The sequence below is a fragment of the Trichomycterus rosablanca genome, chromosome 22 (assembly GCF_030014385.1).
Source record: "Trichomycterus rosablanca isolate fTriRos1 chromosome 22, fTriRos1.hap1, whole genome shotgun sequence".
Taxonomy (NCBI): domain Eukaryota; kingdom Metazoa; phylum Chordata; class Actinopteri; order Siluriformes; family Trichomycteridae; genus Trichomycterus; species Trichomycterus rosablanca.
In genome coordinates this window covers 21,605,186-21,622,301 of record NC_086009.1, presented here as the reverse complement: position 1 = coordinate 21,622,301, position 17,116 = coordinate 21,605,186, and the positions used below count along the sequence as shown (strand labels likewise).

The 17,116-nt window shown below is 41.5% G+C and overlaps 2 protein-coding genes across 9 annotated transcripts; one reads left to right on the top strand and one right to left on the bottom strand.

The window, feature by feature from the left end:
• Positions 1–3,342: 3,342 nt before the first annotated feature.
• Positions 3,343–17,067, bottom strand: LOC134300424 (uncharacterized). Of its 8 annotated transcripts, none has more exons than XR_010007348.1 (11): positions 16,868–17,067; positions 16,752–16,779; positions 16,481–16,537; positions 15,978–16,112; positions 15,627–15,749; positions 15,125–15,252; positions 14,775–14,906; positions 14,045–14,209; positions 4,962–5,102; positions 4,338–4,446; positions 3,343–3,603 (listed from the first exon to the last, which is right to left on the bottom strand). XR_010007348.1 is itself a non-coding variant. In XM_062985119.1 (9 exons), the coding sequence occupies exons 1-6, from the start codon at positions 16,884–16,886 to the stop codon at positions 14,167–14,169; spliced, it is 405 nt and encodes a 134-aa protein (XP_062841189.1). In that variant the 5' UTR covers positions 16,887–17,067; the 3' UTR covers positions 3,343–3,603; positions 4,338–4,446; positions 4,962–5,102; positions 14,045–14,166. The 8 variants fall into 8 exon arrangements, 6 of the variants coding, with proteins under 6 accessions (XP_062841189.1, XP_062841186.1, XP_062841184.1 ...); XR_010007349.1 differs by having other exon boundaries at positions 14,775–14,902; XM_062985119.1 differs by lacking the exons at positions 14,775–14,906; positions 15,125–15,252.
• Positions 5,957–11,796, top strand: hopx (HOP homeobox). Its single transcript, XM_062984745.1, has 2 exons — positions 5,957–6,252; positions 11,489–11,796. The coding sequence occupies exons 1-2, from the start codon at positions 6,091–6,093 to the stop codon at positions 11,564–11,566; spliced, it is 240 nt and encodes a 79-aa protein (XP_062840815.1). The 5' UTR covers positions 5,957–6,090; the 3' UTR covers positions 11,567–11,796.
• Positions 17,068–17,116: the final 49 nt, after the last annotated feature.

The following is a 17,116-nucleotide window of genomic DNA, read 5'->3' as shown; positions in this document are numbered from 1 at the left end:
TACCCAAAATATATTTTCTCTTTTTAAGGCACCGGAATTAAAATAAGAATACTTACAGAACATCAGGCCGACTCCTTTAGTCCCGTTTTAAACTGCTGCTGCTTCTCCATTAAACTCCATACACCTGTCCTCCAAATAATGGGCGGGGTCAGTAATTACCAGGTGAATTAGCTCCGCCCACTTTCGCATCACCTTGATAAACACTGATGAAAAAAATACATACAAAAACAGACTTTCCTTTACCCACAATATTTCAACCATCTGCACTAAAGTGCTTTTTCCTGGTCTGGGTTGCGGTGGGTCAAGCACCACTCAAAAACAGTTTAGCAGTTAAGAGGAAACTTATGGAGAATTATGGACACCACGCTCCTCACAAGCAACGACAGCCGCTCTTCCTAGAAGGCTTCTCATAAAACTCTGAAGTACGTCTGTGTATGGGAATTTGTACCCATTCAGTCAAAAGAGCAGTTGATGTTATAGGTTCATTCCAAAGCTGTTGAGTGGGGCTGAGGTCACTTCGACTCGAAGCAGAACTGTGCAGGACGGTGAGGTTTTTGCAATCTGTATGCTTAGCTTTAACGGTCACACTCCGCCAGTAACGGTCAACACGCTGATTGTGATCGTGTTTTTCCTGCACACATTTTAATGGGGGTTGATTTTGGGAAACACCCTCGTATCCTTGTGTGTTTTCTTATTGCCGTAGTTAAGCATCGGGGCATTTAGCAAACAGCCAAGTGTGTCAGAACTTGGCGGGATTTTAATACCCAGCACGGCGGTTTCTCCCCCGTCCACCCTCATACGCGCCCTGTTTCACTGGCATCGCTTTCATATTTTCATCAGGATGAGGTCAGACGTTTCCTTTCGCACAGATATTTTCCCCTCCCAAAATATCAGGTCAGTTCTCAATTCTACACACACACACACACACAAACAAACGTGTCATAATGAGAGAAGTGAAACACACCTCAGCATGATGACAAACTTCAAAAGAACCTAAATCTAAATAAGTGTGTTCCTGAAACTAAGTCTAGGACATTTCTAAACTTAGCACTAATACTAACCTTAAAACAAGAAGTCTGGTCAAAGCTTCCCTACCAATTAAATATTTAATTTTATTTTTATGTTGTATCCTGGTCAGGGTTGTGATGGGTCCAGCTTCCCCTAAATCACTGCAATGCAGCAACACACCCTGGACATAATGCTAATCCACCACTGTCAAATATATATAAATATATACACGTGTGTGTGTGTGTGTGTGTGTGTGTGTGTGTAACAGAAAATACAAGAACCCACACGCCTCTGTAGATTATCTTTAGCAGTTCGCTATGCTCCCTGCTGGGCCGTAAGGTGCGCACACTTCCTGTCCACACACAATGGGCATTGTTCAGCAGGAAGTGAGCTGATAGCTCTGATGCTTTCACACAGTTCTGTAAACAAGGTTCCACTGCTGGCTCTGTCTGGGGGGGGGGGGGACAAACAGTCTAGCCATTGGGAGGTGCACTCGTCAGTGCGCTCTCAGTGCTGGTCCCGAGCCCGTACAGAAACAGAACGATTGTATCTGGCATAAAAACAGCACCAGTTCAGGTATGCGGACTGGAATGAAACTGTGAGAGAGCAAATAGTTTAATCCTATAAAAACAATATTTAATGCAGTAGTCACAGATGTTTTATTTAATAGAAGATGATACGTGAGCTAGTCGGTTCTTTAATTCCAAATAGTTTCAGGCACTTTTAATTCAGCATGTTTTGTCCGTATGGAAATCAGAATAGACTTGACGGCTCTGGTTTATTGCAGGAACCTGCTACTGGTTTAGATGTTTGTTAGTGTGTGTGTGTGTGTGTGTGTTTGTGTGTGTGTGTGTGTGTGTGTGTGATGTCTAGTAAGAAACTCATTTCCTTGCTTTTGTCTGTGCAGGTTTTGCTTCCAGATGTGTGTGTGTGTGAGTGTGTGTGTGTGTGTGTGTGTGTGTTACATAACCACCATGTGCTGGTCTGACTGTCTCATTTCACTAACAGACACAGTCACGGATCTTTCTTTCCGTTTCAATCAGAATCAGTATTTATTTTAAAGCGACTTGTAACTGTGTGTAAATACAATGCAAGCAATTGAGAGTTAAGGGCCGTGCCCAGGGGCCCAACAGTGTCAACCTGGCAGTTTTTTCAACATTTCTAACAATGTATTATAAAGGAGATAAACTGGATCTGGGTTGTTCTTTACCCCTTGACCTGCTTAAATTCCTCTCAGAAGGATCTGACCTGTTTGTGGTGAGATGTTGGAGCTTCTTCTAGAGGAAATTCTTTCAGTTCTTTGAGGCTAAAAGGAGGTGGAGATCTGCTTCACAATCTGCAGTCCACATGTAGCTTCAATGATCTGGTGACTGTGAAAAACATAAAAGGAGCTGAACTTCATCCTGGGGTTTGTGGAATATAAAAACATCATTAAGAGCTTTCTGTTTGTTGGAGCTAATATTATAGATCCTTCAGCAGATTAGCTGGAAGAGGACAGTGTGGGTTGAAGGCATCCTTTGGCTTTCTCCAGAAATAAACTGACCCCGTTGTAGAAAAGCTGGTAAATGAATACTAGAGCTCTACATGAGGGATGGAGGGTTACTGATAACACTCCAGTTATGCATGTTCAGGTCCAATTTAATAAACAAAAGGATTTAATGAGCATCATTTACAGGGTGGGGCGTTTGGGTGGTGCTGTGGTCTGATGCGCTAGTACACCACTGCAGAATTTGAATCTCAGCAGAGCTGCCAACCTGGCCGGGCATCCACACAAACACATGTGGCTTTGTTTGAGGAGGGAAGGTCAGATGGCATCTCTGGGACCGGTCTGGGCGCCTGTGTGAGTTAGTCACATGGCCTTTCCGTACGCGATACGGCTCTGTGTAGGAACCCGGCACTGGCAGGTGATAAAAAGCGACCTCGGACTAGATGCTCAGTCTCTCCTTGATCAGATTGGGTTGTGCAAGCAGCAGCGTATTCACAATCAGGAACTGGAAATGACTACATTGAGAGATACATCTACAGAGCACCATCCAAAAAATCAAGAGTATTTGTGGTGTCGCCTTTGTGATGGTTGGATTAGCAACGCTGATGGAATGTAGTTCAGCAGGAGTGTGTGTTGATTTGCTGTGTAGAGTTGAATGTTGTGCAAGTGTATTTTAGGAGAGCACAATCAGGGGTGTGAGGCGTGGGTGTGAGACGCTGGCGTCTGTGTCCATGTTGTTTGTCCTCATACTTACAAATTTTAATATTTAGGATGTTCTTGTGTTTTTCTTACCAAAAACTCTAATGTTAAGTTAATCAATTACAACATACAGCAGTAAAAATGCAGTTTATAATATAAAGAAATACAACGTGTTGATATTATTTATCAGTTTTATATATTGGAGCAGAACTGCAGGGATTCACTCATTTATTGCCCGGGTAAAGCATTACAGCCTGGATCACAGTCAGCATTCAAATCTATCCCAAAGTGTAGCATGGCGTCGAGGTCAGAGCTCTGTGCAGACCAACCCAAATTCCTCCAACATTTCTTTATGGAGCTCAGTTCGTGCTGAACCAGGACAGGGCATTCCTCAAACTGTTGGCACAAAGCTGGAGACACACAGTTCTTATTATGATGGTGTTTTCACTGCAGTATTAAGATTTTCCTTCTTCTGCAAATTCATATAATGTAAACAACCACAGATTACAACACACACATCCTCCACCACACTTTACAGCTGGCTTTGAGCTTTCTGGTAGCTAGTGTCCCACTTAAGGGACATATACTGATGCCAGGTCTGAGATTCCTGAGAATGTTTTAACACTCAAATGTCTAAAGTGGTGTGATTTAGTCCACTCCACACGACGCCTGTGGTGATCTTGTGTTTACAATAATACGGAGCTTCATCTGGATCTGAGTATGACCCATTTCACTTCCATTTCTGTCTGTTATTTTTATTACAATGTCGGTCCTTAATAATGACCCGAAATCTGTATGACTAAATACAGTTTGAGCAATTGTGGGTTAAGGGTCTTGCTCAGGGGCACAACAGTGAAAAACTTGGTGGTGGTGGGGCTTTAACCAGCAACCTTTCGAATATTAGTCCAGTTACCAGTGCCCACAAGAACCATAGGATGGCATACGTACATGAGATCTCAGTACCAGTGTCAATGCCCTATTGCACTATATTACGAATGTGAGCTGAGAGCAATAAAACATTATACTGGCAACATTAAGTTAAAAGATGTTAAATGAAACTAAATCAAGTTCAAAACGTATTTTTAAACATTCTGTACTGTGAGTTTTGGGGCCTTTCACACACCTGGTGTGCAGGTAAACACACCTGTAGTCTGAAGACTTGGCTGACAGATTTAGCAGCTGGTTTTTACTGGTGACAGCAGACAAGGTCCAAGGCTGTGTGACATCATCAGTCAACATTGTGTAATGGGACGCTAAACACACACACACACACAGTTACGTCCTACTTTTTATTTCGGTGATTCAGTTGAAATGAACTCTGTGCTGTTCAGATCACAAGGTTCCTGTGCTCCTGTATTGCTCTTATTTGCATAATTTTTGCATGAAGTGTCTCAGACTGAGCCTGTAAATTCTGACCATGAACAGCAGCCTAATAATCTGATAATTATCATCCGATTATTCAAACAACACGCACTGATATTTACAACTGAATCAAAGCTGATTAGACTTGAAAGGATGGCAGAACGCAATTTGTTGGTCATGTTTACATTTTACGTTTTCGGCATTTAGCAGACAGTTTGATCCAAAACAGTATATTTGATAAGCAATTGAAGGTTAAGGGCCTTGCTCAAGGGTGGCAATGGTGTGGCTTCAACCAGCGACCTTTTTATTACTAGTTTAGTACCTTAATTAACCACTAGGCTACACCTGCCCCACCAACCTCATGTCGTTTACAAATAATTGGATTTTATGTGATGTTGGTGCCAACCTGTTCACGATGTAAACACAACATTGCATGGATCTGGGTCCTTTCTGTGTGGAGTTTGCATGTTCTTCCCGTGTCTGCATGGGCTGTCTCCTACAGACGTGACACTGATCATCAATCATGGGTAACCTGTAACTACCTGTCCTGTCATAAATGGAACCAAAGTGGAAAACATCACCTTCAAATCGAATACATGAATAAATGAATACATAAATATATATTATTTATTCATTCATTAGGATTGTAACGTCATGTTTTACACACTTTGGTTCCATTCAGGACAGGACATGTAGTTACTGCTTACACAAGATTCATCAGGTCAAGTTTAATATCACACACAGTCATGGACAATTGTGTATCTCCAGTTCACCTCACTTGCTTGTTTTCTCTATGTTTTGTGGGAGGAAACCAGAGCTCCCGGAGGAAACCCATGTTCCAGTGGAGAACATGCAAACTTTACACAGAAAGGACCCGGGCCGCTCCGCCTAGGGATTGAACCCAGGTCATTCTTGCTGTGAGGCGACAGTGCTACCCACCGAGCCACCGTGCCACCCCATAAATAAATATATTAACAAATGAACAACGTTGCATGGAACTTGTTTACCTGCTTGTTTGATGGGCACTGCACGTGCACAAAAAAATAAGGTTAGTCTATATATATTATTATATCATCACATTACTGAAGACAACGAGAACCTGGGTTGCTTTAACGTTTTGCACAGATCTATTTTCTGTTTGTTTTGTGTGCATGTAAATTCGTGCTTATTTGCATATTTTCCATGCACATTTTGCTCCTCAGACTGTGGTTTCAGTACCCCCGTGTATATGCACCCTGGGTCGATCTGATTTCTATCTGATGCCACCTGTTATCAGATTGTTTAGTACGTGTGCATGCACGCATTTCCTCGGACTGTCCCTTTAAACTGCGTGTCTGGTGTTGGACTGAACTGGAAGTCCGAGGGGGCGGGAGCGCGTGAACTCGCGGTGCAGTTGTAGTTGTTGATCGCAGCGCGTGCACTCACACGTCTCGGTTTGTACCGTGTGAGCAGGACGCAGGCAGGAGCTCCGGGACTCGGTGAGGGTAATTATTCTGACTCGGTTCCTGAGGCTCGGTGTGAACTGCAGGATCGTTATGGCTTGTAACGGGAGCGGGACGGCGGCCGGCTGCACGCGCCTGGATGAGGAGCAGCTGCGCGTGCTGGAGGAGAACTTCACGCGCGGTAGCAGGAACCCGGACGGTGCGACGCTCGCGCTCATCGCCGCCGAGTGCGGACTGAGCGAGGAGGAAACCAAGGTGGGTATCACACACACACACACACACACCTTTCTGTGTGGAGTTTGCATGTTCTCCCCGTGTCTGTGTGGGTTTCCTCCAGAAGCTCCGGTTTCCTCCCACAGTCCAAAGACGTGCAAGTGAGGTAAACTGGAGATACAAAATTGTCCATGACTGTGTTTGATATTAAACTTGTGAACTGATGAATCTTGTGTAAGCAGCAACTACCTGTCCTGTCATTAATGGAACCAATGTGTGTAAAATATGAAGTTAAAATCGTAATAAATAAATAAACACACACACACACACACACAGAGAGAGAGAGAGAGAGAGTATTTATTTATATTCATATCATCTGTATATCTGCCTGTACATTTACCAAAGTATTTTATTGTTTATTTTTTTAATCTCTATTCCCTTTTATTGTTTTATTGTCATCTTTTGCTTCTTTTGTAATTTTATTATTGCTGTAATGCTTTGGCAATATTGTTTCCTACAGTCATGCCAATAAAGCTACTTTGAATCTTGAATCTTGAGAGAGAGAGAATAAATAATAATTCTTAAAAACAACAATAATAATTCACACCAAATTTAAAGCGTTATAAATAAAGACATTCTCACAGATGAGGAGTGACCTGCTAAACATGAGTGAGTAACAAGGTTAAGATTATTTTGAGTCCTTTGGCTTTACAAAGTGTGAGAAGCTCTGCACTATAGGTCACAAACTTCCACTCATTTCAATCCACTCCTACTGTTCATTTACTAAATTTATATGACATCATATATGACGTGTGTAAAGGTTATGACACATTTTAGATTTTATTTCTGAAAAATATTGCCATATAGAAGTTTATTTATACCCACATACCAAAGGTGCATCTATGAGAGCTCTAAGCTATAAACGCTCCGCTGTACTGCTTACCGAGGTGTGTGAAATCCAAAAACATCCAACACTGATGCAATAGCCATTATCACACACCATTAGTAACATAAACGATCATACAAGTACTTTTACTTTTGGGAATGTAATAAACTGTATTTCCATCAATTCATCAATTCATATTTGAATGTGAGGACAGATGAAGCAATTTTGTCTCCCTGATTCTTCACATTTTGGGAGGTGAAAGGAAACCGAGTGTCGGGAAAGAACAACTTGATGTAGAGAGACGATGCCAAACTCCTCACAGTCAGTGACCAGAGAGGAGGATCAAACCCAAAGTCAGTCCTAAAGTCCTAAAGTTAATCCACCCGCAGCTGTGCCACTGTGCTGCCAACATCACCTAATTCGATTTTGTAACCCCAGAATCACACAGGCTCATTCCACCAGTAGTACAAACATCCTGTATTAATGCTCGTGTACACACACATTTCTCTAAACCGACAGTCGTTAGAGTCGTTAGGTTTTTCAGCCCAGATGTTAAACAGTGTAAGATCTGTGTAAGGTGTGTGCTGTGCAAACTTAATCCCAGATTAATCCCCGACTTCTTGTTGACAACAATCATCTGACAACAGCTGATGTATGTTTGGGATGGTGAGCTGACACTGGTGATGAAGTGCGTTGGCGTGCATGATGTGCGTGAGTCACCCGGACGTGGATGATGTTAAATCCAGCGCCGGTGGGTGAACATGATCTAACACATTGTCAAGCGACAAAGAAAACAATGTCATCAAGGTATAAAAGCTAAAAGCTTTTGCATTTAGAGAGGTAATGCGCTTGTCGTGACATCCTGCAGCACAATCGAGTGATTATCCAGCTCACACACACCTGAACCGGGCGTTATCACCGAGTTGGCACCGAGACACTTAGTTGTTTTTATCTGCTGCATTGTTAGTGTGGAAGTCAAAGAGATGATAAACTCAGTCAATAAACATTCATTAGTTTGTAAAACGTTTCAGTAATTGAATGATTGGTCATGTTAGTAGTGTAGTCATGTGGATCTACACGGATCCTTTAACTTGGCCAGTTTTACTCCTCAGGATTCACCTTCAGTTAATGAAGTGTATTAATACATTGATGAGCTGTATCAGGTGTGTTGGAGCAGGGAAACCCTAAAAAAAACATGAACTGGGCTTCACGTTTACAGGAACAGACCTGAGTCCGTGTTTATTATCTTTCCAAAAAATGAGCATCACTGCTCTGGTTCTGGATGTATCAGTGATGACAGTTTGACGTTATGCAGACACGCACTGGTTTAATTCCACTGTTATCTTAAAATGTTTAGTCTAAATTAACATTTCTTAAACTATAATTTTTAGTTTTTTTTCAAAATATGCAAAATGTGCACAATTTTATTGAAAGTTGCCGTCCCTGGTTTAGTTTGTACATGTACTGGTTTATCAAACATTATTATTATTATTAAACAAATCATGGACAAGATTAAAAGATTTATACATTTTGATGTTCAGGTTATTCAGGGTTTATATCTTGTAATAAAATAACTCCACTGAGGTAAAAGTAGTAGTTTTATGTTTGATGGATGTAAACATTCCTGCTAATGCTGTGTGATCCTTGGACCTGACTGTACATGTCATTCGAAGCTCTGAACTTTCACTCTAGTACGAGTGTGTATCCTGTTCCGGAGATTTCCAAGGCAAATGCGACTCCGTCAAAGCAAATCAGAATAAAACCTCCTCCCTGCACTGAACACTCTACGTGAATGTCTGAAAATAAAAGCCTCGGGACAAATACAAACATTCGCTTTACCCCTCGCTCGCTCTTATTCTTTCTTTCTGTCCAACTGGTTCAGCCTGTCTGTCATCCTCAATAGTCAAAGCAGGTTTGGGGTGTGTGTGTGTGTGTGTGTGTGTGTGTGTGTGTGTAGGGTGAGGTTGAGCTTTGGGCTTTGCCATTGACTCGTTATGACATCATTATTAAAACATAAACAACCATAATAAAATGAACAGAGCTATGAATTACTTGTTAGCCATAGTAACTATCTAAACACAGCCGTCATTGTGACATCATAAACAAAACTTTGTGTCTGTGACATCATAGTCAAAACAAACAAGTTCCTGAGTCGAATCTGAACTAGAAGTTAATTGAAGGACATTGTGACATCACAGCCAAAACCAATGTGATATATTTATTTATTAGGATTTTAACGTCATGTTTTACACACTTTGGTTCCATTCATTAGAGAAACGGTAGTTACTCGCTACACAAGATTCATCAGTTCACAAATCTAACGTCTAACACAGTCATGGACAGTTTAGTGTCTCCAGTTCACCTCACTTGCACGTCTTTGGACTGCGGGAGGAAACCGGAGCACCCAGAGGAAACCCACACACACACACACACAGGGAGAACATGCAAACTCCACACAGGCAGGACCTAGACCGCCCCACCTGGGGATCGAACCCAGGACCTTCTTGCTGTGAAGTGACAGTGCTACCCACGAGCAACCATGAAACCAATGTAATTACAGTTAATTGAAGGACATTGTGACATCACTAACATGACTAAATTGTTGGGATAAATTGTTGTAGCTTTGATGGTAAGCTGATGTCATATCAGTTCTCTTTAGACTCTTAGTCATTGTGACATCACTGATTAAAATCAGTCCATCATTAACCACTGTAATCTCAAGAGCAGGCGCCAGGACATCAACACGACATTCTTACCATCACCAATGCAAAAAATCCATTCCATATATAATATATTTAACGTCATGAAGAAACTGATTTGGATGAAAATAGGATTCTAAGTGATTTGATTCAGGATTGGAAAGAAATGCTGATTTCTGTCTGACAATCAACAACAAAACTAAACGAGTGTATATATAACACCCAGTTTTACACTCTTGGGTGAGCTTTCCTTTCTCGTCTTCACTGAAAATGCAAAACTGGCCTTTAGATCAGTGTCCAAAAACAATGTCTGCACCACACACACACACACACACACACACACACACACACACACACACACACACACACACACACACACACACACACACACACACACACACACACACACACACACACACACACACACACACACACACACACACACACACACACACACACACACACACACTGGGAGCTAAGCGAACACCCATTCTGGTGCCATTTAAATCTTGCTGTGGTCACTCCCCTCCTACTGACAAATAGCAGAGCTGCTTTCCCACTCCCTCCATCACATGGAGCGTCACCTCACACAAGCTTTTATTCTCAACTTTTTCTCATGTGTGTTTGTGTGTATTTTACTGCTTTATAGCTGCTGCTTGTTTTAAGGGGTGTTGGAGTTGAGATGTCGTCTTAGGCAACCAAATCACAGATAATGTACAGTGTAAAATCATGTTACCTTTAATAATTATTATTATAACTGTCAGTTTTATATACAACCAGTACAGCAGAATGATGAATCTGCCAATGCAAATGCAACACGAACGCAGCCGGTGTTCCAGTGAACCAAACACAGTGTTCTAATCTATACTCACGGGAAAAATATGAAATTAAATGCACTACAACAACAAAAACTTATTTACTGAAATGTTGGTGGTTGTAAAGACTGTTGAAAGACCTTAGAGTAACAAATGAAACCTAACCTGTACCAGAACCAGTACAATGGAAAAAAAAACAGTTGTGCTTGGAAGAGTTGAAGGTAAAAGAGAAAGAGGATGGCCAGCAACAAGATAGATGAATACAATTAGAGAAACAATGAACGAGTCATTAAGAAGCCTGAATACCCCAAACAGTAGACCGGATAGTCTAGAAATGGTCGCATGGTCAACATGATGGCAATTAATAACAATAATAATAATAAGTAGTAGTTCAATACTTTAATTTTAATTCTATTTATATGGTAAATATATATAGAGAACATGCTAAACACAATTGATAAACCAATATGACCGAAGCAATAATGCCATACACCTGAAAGAACACACGCATACAATTTAGGTCAGGACTGGACATTGTCTGGACTCCCATTCTTAATAACTAACACTGTAAACCTCTAATGACTGTATTCACAGTAGATGTGACATTATATAGTGTTGGTTTGATTGGTCCTTGGTTGTATCAGAGATGATTACGTTCTTCCTCAAACAAATCCACAATCAATTCTAGGTACAGACTCACGTATCATGATAATCTATGTCAATGAAACCCAGTCTGATTGTTATTTGGAACTTCTGCTGTCTGCATATTTGTTACGGTTCATGTTGTTCTAATTGTTAATGATTAATAACTCTGACTGGCATCAGTGCACTTATATCTAACTCCATATTTGCTGTTTATTTGTCTGTTTCTGACGTAGAAGTGGTTCTCGATGCGTAACGCTCAGTGGAGGAAAGCCGAGGGACTGCCTGCACAACTGGGATCAGTGAAGGACTGAAGAAATGCAAGAATCTCTCTGTACACAGCTCATACGCTTCGTATCTCTGTCCAGTATCTGTGCTCTGTCTGTAGTTACGTTCTGCATGGATCCATGCTCATACGGCTCAACGATTGTTGAATTTTAGGATTTATTCTATATTCTTTGTTTATAGGTCTAATGTGAAGTATATGTATATTGCAAATAACTATCATGTTTACATTATTAAATAATAATGGTATATTTGTGTATGATGGAGTGAATGCTGTTTTTTTTTTTTTATATATAAATGCTTGTGCTTAGAGCTGCTCAACAATCCATCACACAATGACACTGTGTGTTTTTAATAAGGTTATCTCCAAATATATAAAAAGGCAACTAGTTTTCTTGCTTTTGAGAAATCTGAACACACAAACTTGTAGTACAGGGTAAGATTCACAATTTTTAAAAAATGTGTCCAAATGCACAATGATTTCTTATTAATAAATGGTTAAACATTACCTGATAAGCTAATAACACCTATTAAAACATTCACACATCACTGACTTTCAACAAGACATGAACAGTTCAGCATCCAAAATCTAAATTAGAACTTGGATAGCCAGCAGTCCACTACAAAATGGGATTGTTGTTTGTTTATTAGGGTTTTAACGTCCTGTTCTCCACTTTGGTTCCATTCGTGACAGGACAGGTAGTTACAGGTTACCCATGATTCATCAGTACAAGCTCAAACACCGTCACGGCCAATTTTGTATCTCTCAAGTCCACCTCATTTACACATCCGTGGGAGGAAACACACACAGACACAAGAAGAACATGCAAACTCTATACAGAAAAGACCCAGACCAATCCACCAGGGAATCAAACCCAGGACCTTCTACAAAATATGATTAACTAAATAGGCTATCAAATATCTTAAAACTCTTAATGGTTACATGACTGATGAGCAGGGTCTGGCATTAGTACTGAACACAAGGCAAAAACAACAGATGATATGACAAGAACGTAGGTGTTGCCACAACTCAAACAATCCATGTGGAATTTATCAGCAAGGAACGGAAAAATAAAAGACGGAGAGTTTGGCATGTCTGAGAGCCAGCTGGACTCCAAACGTTCCTTCAGTTCCAGAAACAGCCCCGTCTCCTCTAAAATCTGAGCAGTAGACGGCTGCCAGGTTCAGTCCATGAACAGTGTGTGTTTCAGTACGCAGAAGTGCTGCAGCCACGATCAAACGTGCGCTTATGATGAACGGTCATACAGATAACACAGTAATTAATGACAAGAGGTTGTGTTCCAAATGGAGTTTTAGTTTTAATTTACAGCAACTGCATGTTGCATCCTAATCTAATGCAAAAATTATCATTCACATGGCTGCACCTGACTATATAAACATTATCAGCCATTAATCTTGTTCTTGTGGTAATGATGTGTTATTAGATGGTGCGTTCTGTCCCTCAGGACGTGTGTCACCATCTGCTGATCGTGATATCAGCGGTGAGCTATGAAGCTACGTGCCACCACCAGATTCTTTACACACCCTGTAAACAGAACTTATTTTGGGTGGATTAACAGGAGTACAAGCACCTATCTGGTCCCAAAATCAAAGGTGACAAACATGATCTATGTAGGTATAATGAAAAAGGAAGAACCTAGTGCATTTATCCATCTCTACATACGATCTCTGTCTGGTGAGCTCAGACACTGGTCCAAGAATCTGCTGGAACCTTGTTAGAACCAAAGTATAAATAGAGTCATTTTTTAATTGGATAAATGGATAGATTAGTAAATGCAGGTAAGTTTCTACTGTAAATTGTTAATAAAGAGGTTATGAAGGTCTTTTTAATGCATTTCATTCAGTTAGTCATATCCAATTACTCCTGACCGGGGAGGGTTGGAACTAACACACGTCCTCTTCGACACGTGCAGTAGTCGATCACTTTTTTTTCCCTGCACATGGTGGGTTCATATGGAGACTCGTATCGCGCACTGATCTCCATTATCCCCTGTCTCTGTGCAGCGCCACTGATCAGCCAGCAGAGGTCGTAACTGCACAGCCGGGACCGAGTACCGATCTTAGGACTCTGCTCAGACCTACTCATTTACTTACTCACTCACAATGAGGGCAATTTAGAGCAACCAATCCACCTTTTGCATACTTTTGAATACACAGAGAAATGAATGCGGACACAGGTGGAACAAGAACGCATCACACACGGGAATAAACGACACTATTGCATATATAGCTGATCAGAAATAGAAAAAGTTGTATTTCTTTACTCTGAAGGTGTATAATGTGAAAAACATACACCGGTAGCTGAATAAACGCTCTCTTGTTCTCAGAGTTAGATGACTGGAGTGTGCGGTGCTGGCATTCTGCTTAAAACAACACAACACTTCCGATTTAGGACAGAACGCTTCTTGTTACAGTCTGAGACACCGAACAGCAAAACAGATAGAAATGGAATCCTTTATGTGTCTTGGTTCCCCTGTTCTCCCTACCTTCATCATTCTAACCACTCCAGTAATGCTGTGTGTGTGACTATGAGCTCCGTGTGTCTCTCAGCTCAGCTCTCGGGGAGGAGTATAACCCCGGGCCAAGGGCCTTGGGATGGAGAGCTCTCTCAGGCGAGCACTTGCCACAGCTTTCCTCGCTCCTTTGGACACCTGAAAGTCAGAACAGTCCATCAGAAACACTAGAGATGAGTCTCATTGATCAGTGGTTAAAATATTAATCAAGTCACTGAGATCAATGTCAACAGGACGTCAGGTCTTAATATATAAAAATACGTGCTGGACTGATTCTGATACACTAGCGCCACCTAGAGGAAGTAACAAACCAAACTATAATTTTCAGTACCGTGTCAGAATAGTGTTTACATTTACATTTGGCAACCTTTCAGTGGTGGGGCTTGAACCAGTGACCTTCTGATAACTAGCCCAGTACCTTAACCACTAGGCTACAGCTTGCCCTTGTGTTAAATTGTGTTAAAAGATGTGGATAAGTGTAAATTTTAAAGAACTGGCAGTAATTGTACATCATATATAACCAAGTATGTATTATATGGTGACTTCTGTTTGACTAAAAGAGGTCAGATGAGCTGTGCTATGTAAGAGTGAAAGAATTACATTTACATTTATTTCCATCCTACGACTAACACAAATCACAGGTAAGCACACACACACACACACACACACACACACACACACACACACACACACACACACTTACAGGCCGGATGGAGCTCTCAGGACTGCCGTACGGGTAAACTAGTTTGTTTTCTCTTATTTTGGGCACACACAGTTGCTCCAGTCTCGCACTCTGAGCTGATTTAGCTCTACAGGGGATGAATATTTCTGCTGTCTGGACACACAAACACAGGCACGGGTTTTCATTCCTGTTTTAAAGTATTTCCATTACTGGTGTACTTACTGACGAGGCCAACAATGCTTCAAGCAACAATAATTATGGGAGCATTTGATTTCCATCAAGAGACAGATATAAAACACTCAAACCTCCTGTGTGTAGGGGTTTTGGAAGACTGTGCAGTGTATTTGTGAGTGTGTGTGTGTGTGTGTAACCTGACGGCTGCTCGTGTAGTCAGGGTGAGAGAGTTTGGGCTGAGCAAGCTGGAGGAGACGTGGAGATGCAACAGCGCTCCTCACCGCTGGGCTGATGTGCCATACAGGACAGTTATACTCACAGAACTCTGTGTGAGGGGGTCCACACACACACACACACACACACACACACACACACACACACACACACACACACACACACACACACACACACACACACACACACACACACACACACACACACACACACACACACACACACACACACACACACACACACACACACACACACACACACACACACACACACACACACACACACACGGCCTTATTTACATAATCAGTGTTGTAATTAGTAAAGCAAAGATCAACTAAAAGTTCAACAAATAGATTTGTGTGGGGATCTGTAGGTGTTTACATCCCTCTATTAGCACTGAATCAATCTGCATAGTCAAGCAGCACTGGACTCCTCCATGCTCACTGAACCTGAATGATCTCTTACCTCACTTCTCTGGAGCTCCAGGGTCGTGATCTTGGCGTGGCCAGGCGATTCATGTGTTCATACTGTGCTGCACTAGAAACAAGACGAGCGCTCTTCGTCGCTTCTTCACCCCTTCTGTCGTTCCTTATTCATAAAGAATTAAAGATCATTTGTGTGTGAAATAAAAACATAAAACAGTGCTGTACTGTGCTGATAATATCAGTTTTTTTGTAACACAGTGGTTGCAGTCTAAATCAGATAGTTAGATTTGATTTAAACCTGGAATCAAAGTTTTATTCAGCACACACTACATAAAAAGCTGATGATGATAAATGATAGCTGAGATTTAAGGCTGCAGTGATATAAGCCTACCGAAGCAGGTCTCGACGGAGGGCCGAGAAATCTCTTTTGGGCCGGGACAGAACCTGGATCCTCTGTGTTGGAACGGCCTTCAATGCCGCCCAGGACAGCGGCCAAATTGGCTCCTGATTTCCCCATGTCAGCTTTCTGTAGAGTATAGAGTTGGACAAACATGGAAAGATAGGTTTCGGTACATTAAGTTTGAGTGAACTAGGAGATGAAACACAAATAGAATGTTCTTTAACTCCGGCTGCATGTACAAGAGAAGGCATGTGATAGTCTTTACTATCTTACGACTGGCCTGTGTGGGGGGAGATCATCCACAGGCCATTGCTGATGACCCCTATCCATCAATAACACAAATTACACCCTGTAGTGATTTATAAACGGCCTTTCGGTGATTTATTGGCATTTTTGTGGGCAGGGATAACAATAATAATTTTTATCGGATGGATAAAGGCTAAGGCCCACCAGAGACTCAAACCCTCCAACGTTCCAGAATGTAGAAGACGTACCTCGGTGTTGTAAGCCAGACTGCTTTAGATTCTCGATGTCGAGCAAGCTGCAGTATTCTGTATGATACAGTGAATATTACTTAAATAATAAAACCACTTCTGCTGCACATGCAATATCCACACATCAGCTAAGGCGTGGCCACGTGTCTGCATGTGTTCCAACACAATATATTTAAAACAACCTATTCTACAGTCATCAGTTATTATGATTATTTTTGTATTTGACCCAATCCTCTGTACTGAGAGGACTAAGCCTCTGCATCTTGCTTACCTGGGTGACGGGGTTGAGCTGAAATCCCCTGTATTGAAAAGCAATCCAACACTAATTAAACTGTAATTATCTTCGTCAGAATTCCCCATATGAGAACACTAGAAGGAAGTATTTACCTGTGTTGAGAGACGCCATGCCCTCTCAGCAGGTGGCACAATCACTGAGTGGATCTTCCAACAGAGACCAGCTTGTTTCTATGTCTGTGGTTACCTGAGCTACAGGTGTCACATGGCTCCGGCTCTGAGATTAAGCACGACACGGATCCTGTAGCAGGAATCTATCCTATTAGTGCTGGTTAAAGAAACCTGAGTACGATTAGATTGCAAGGAAATCTGAAAATGCTTCTTACTAGCAGTCAAGTGCTG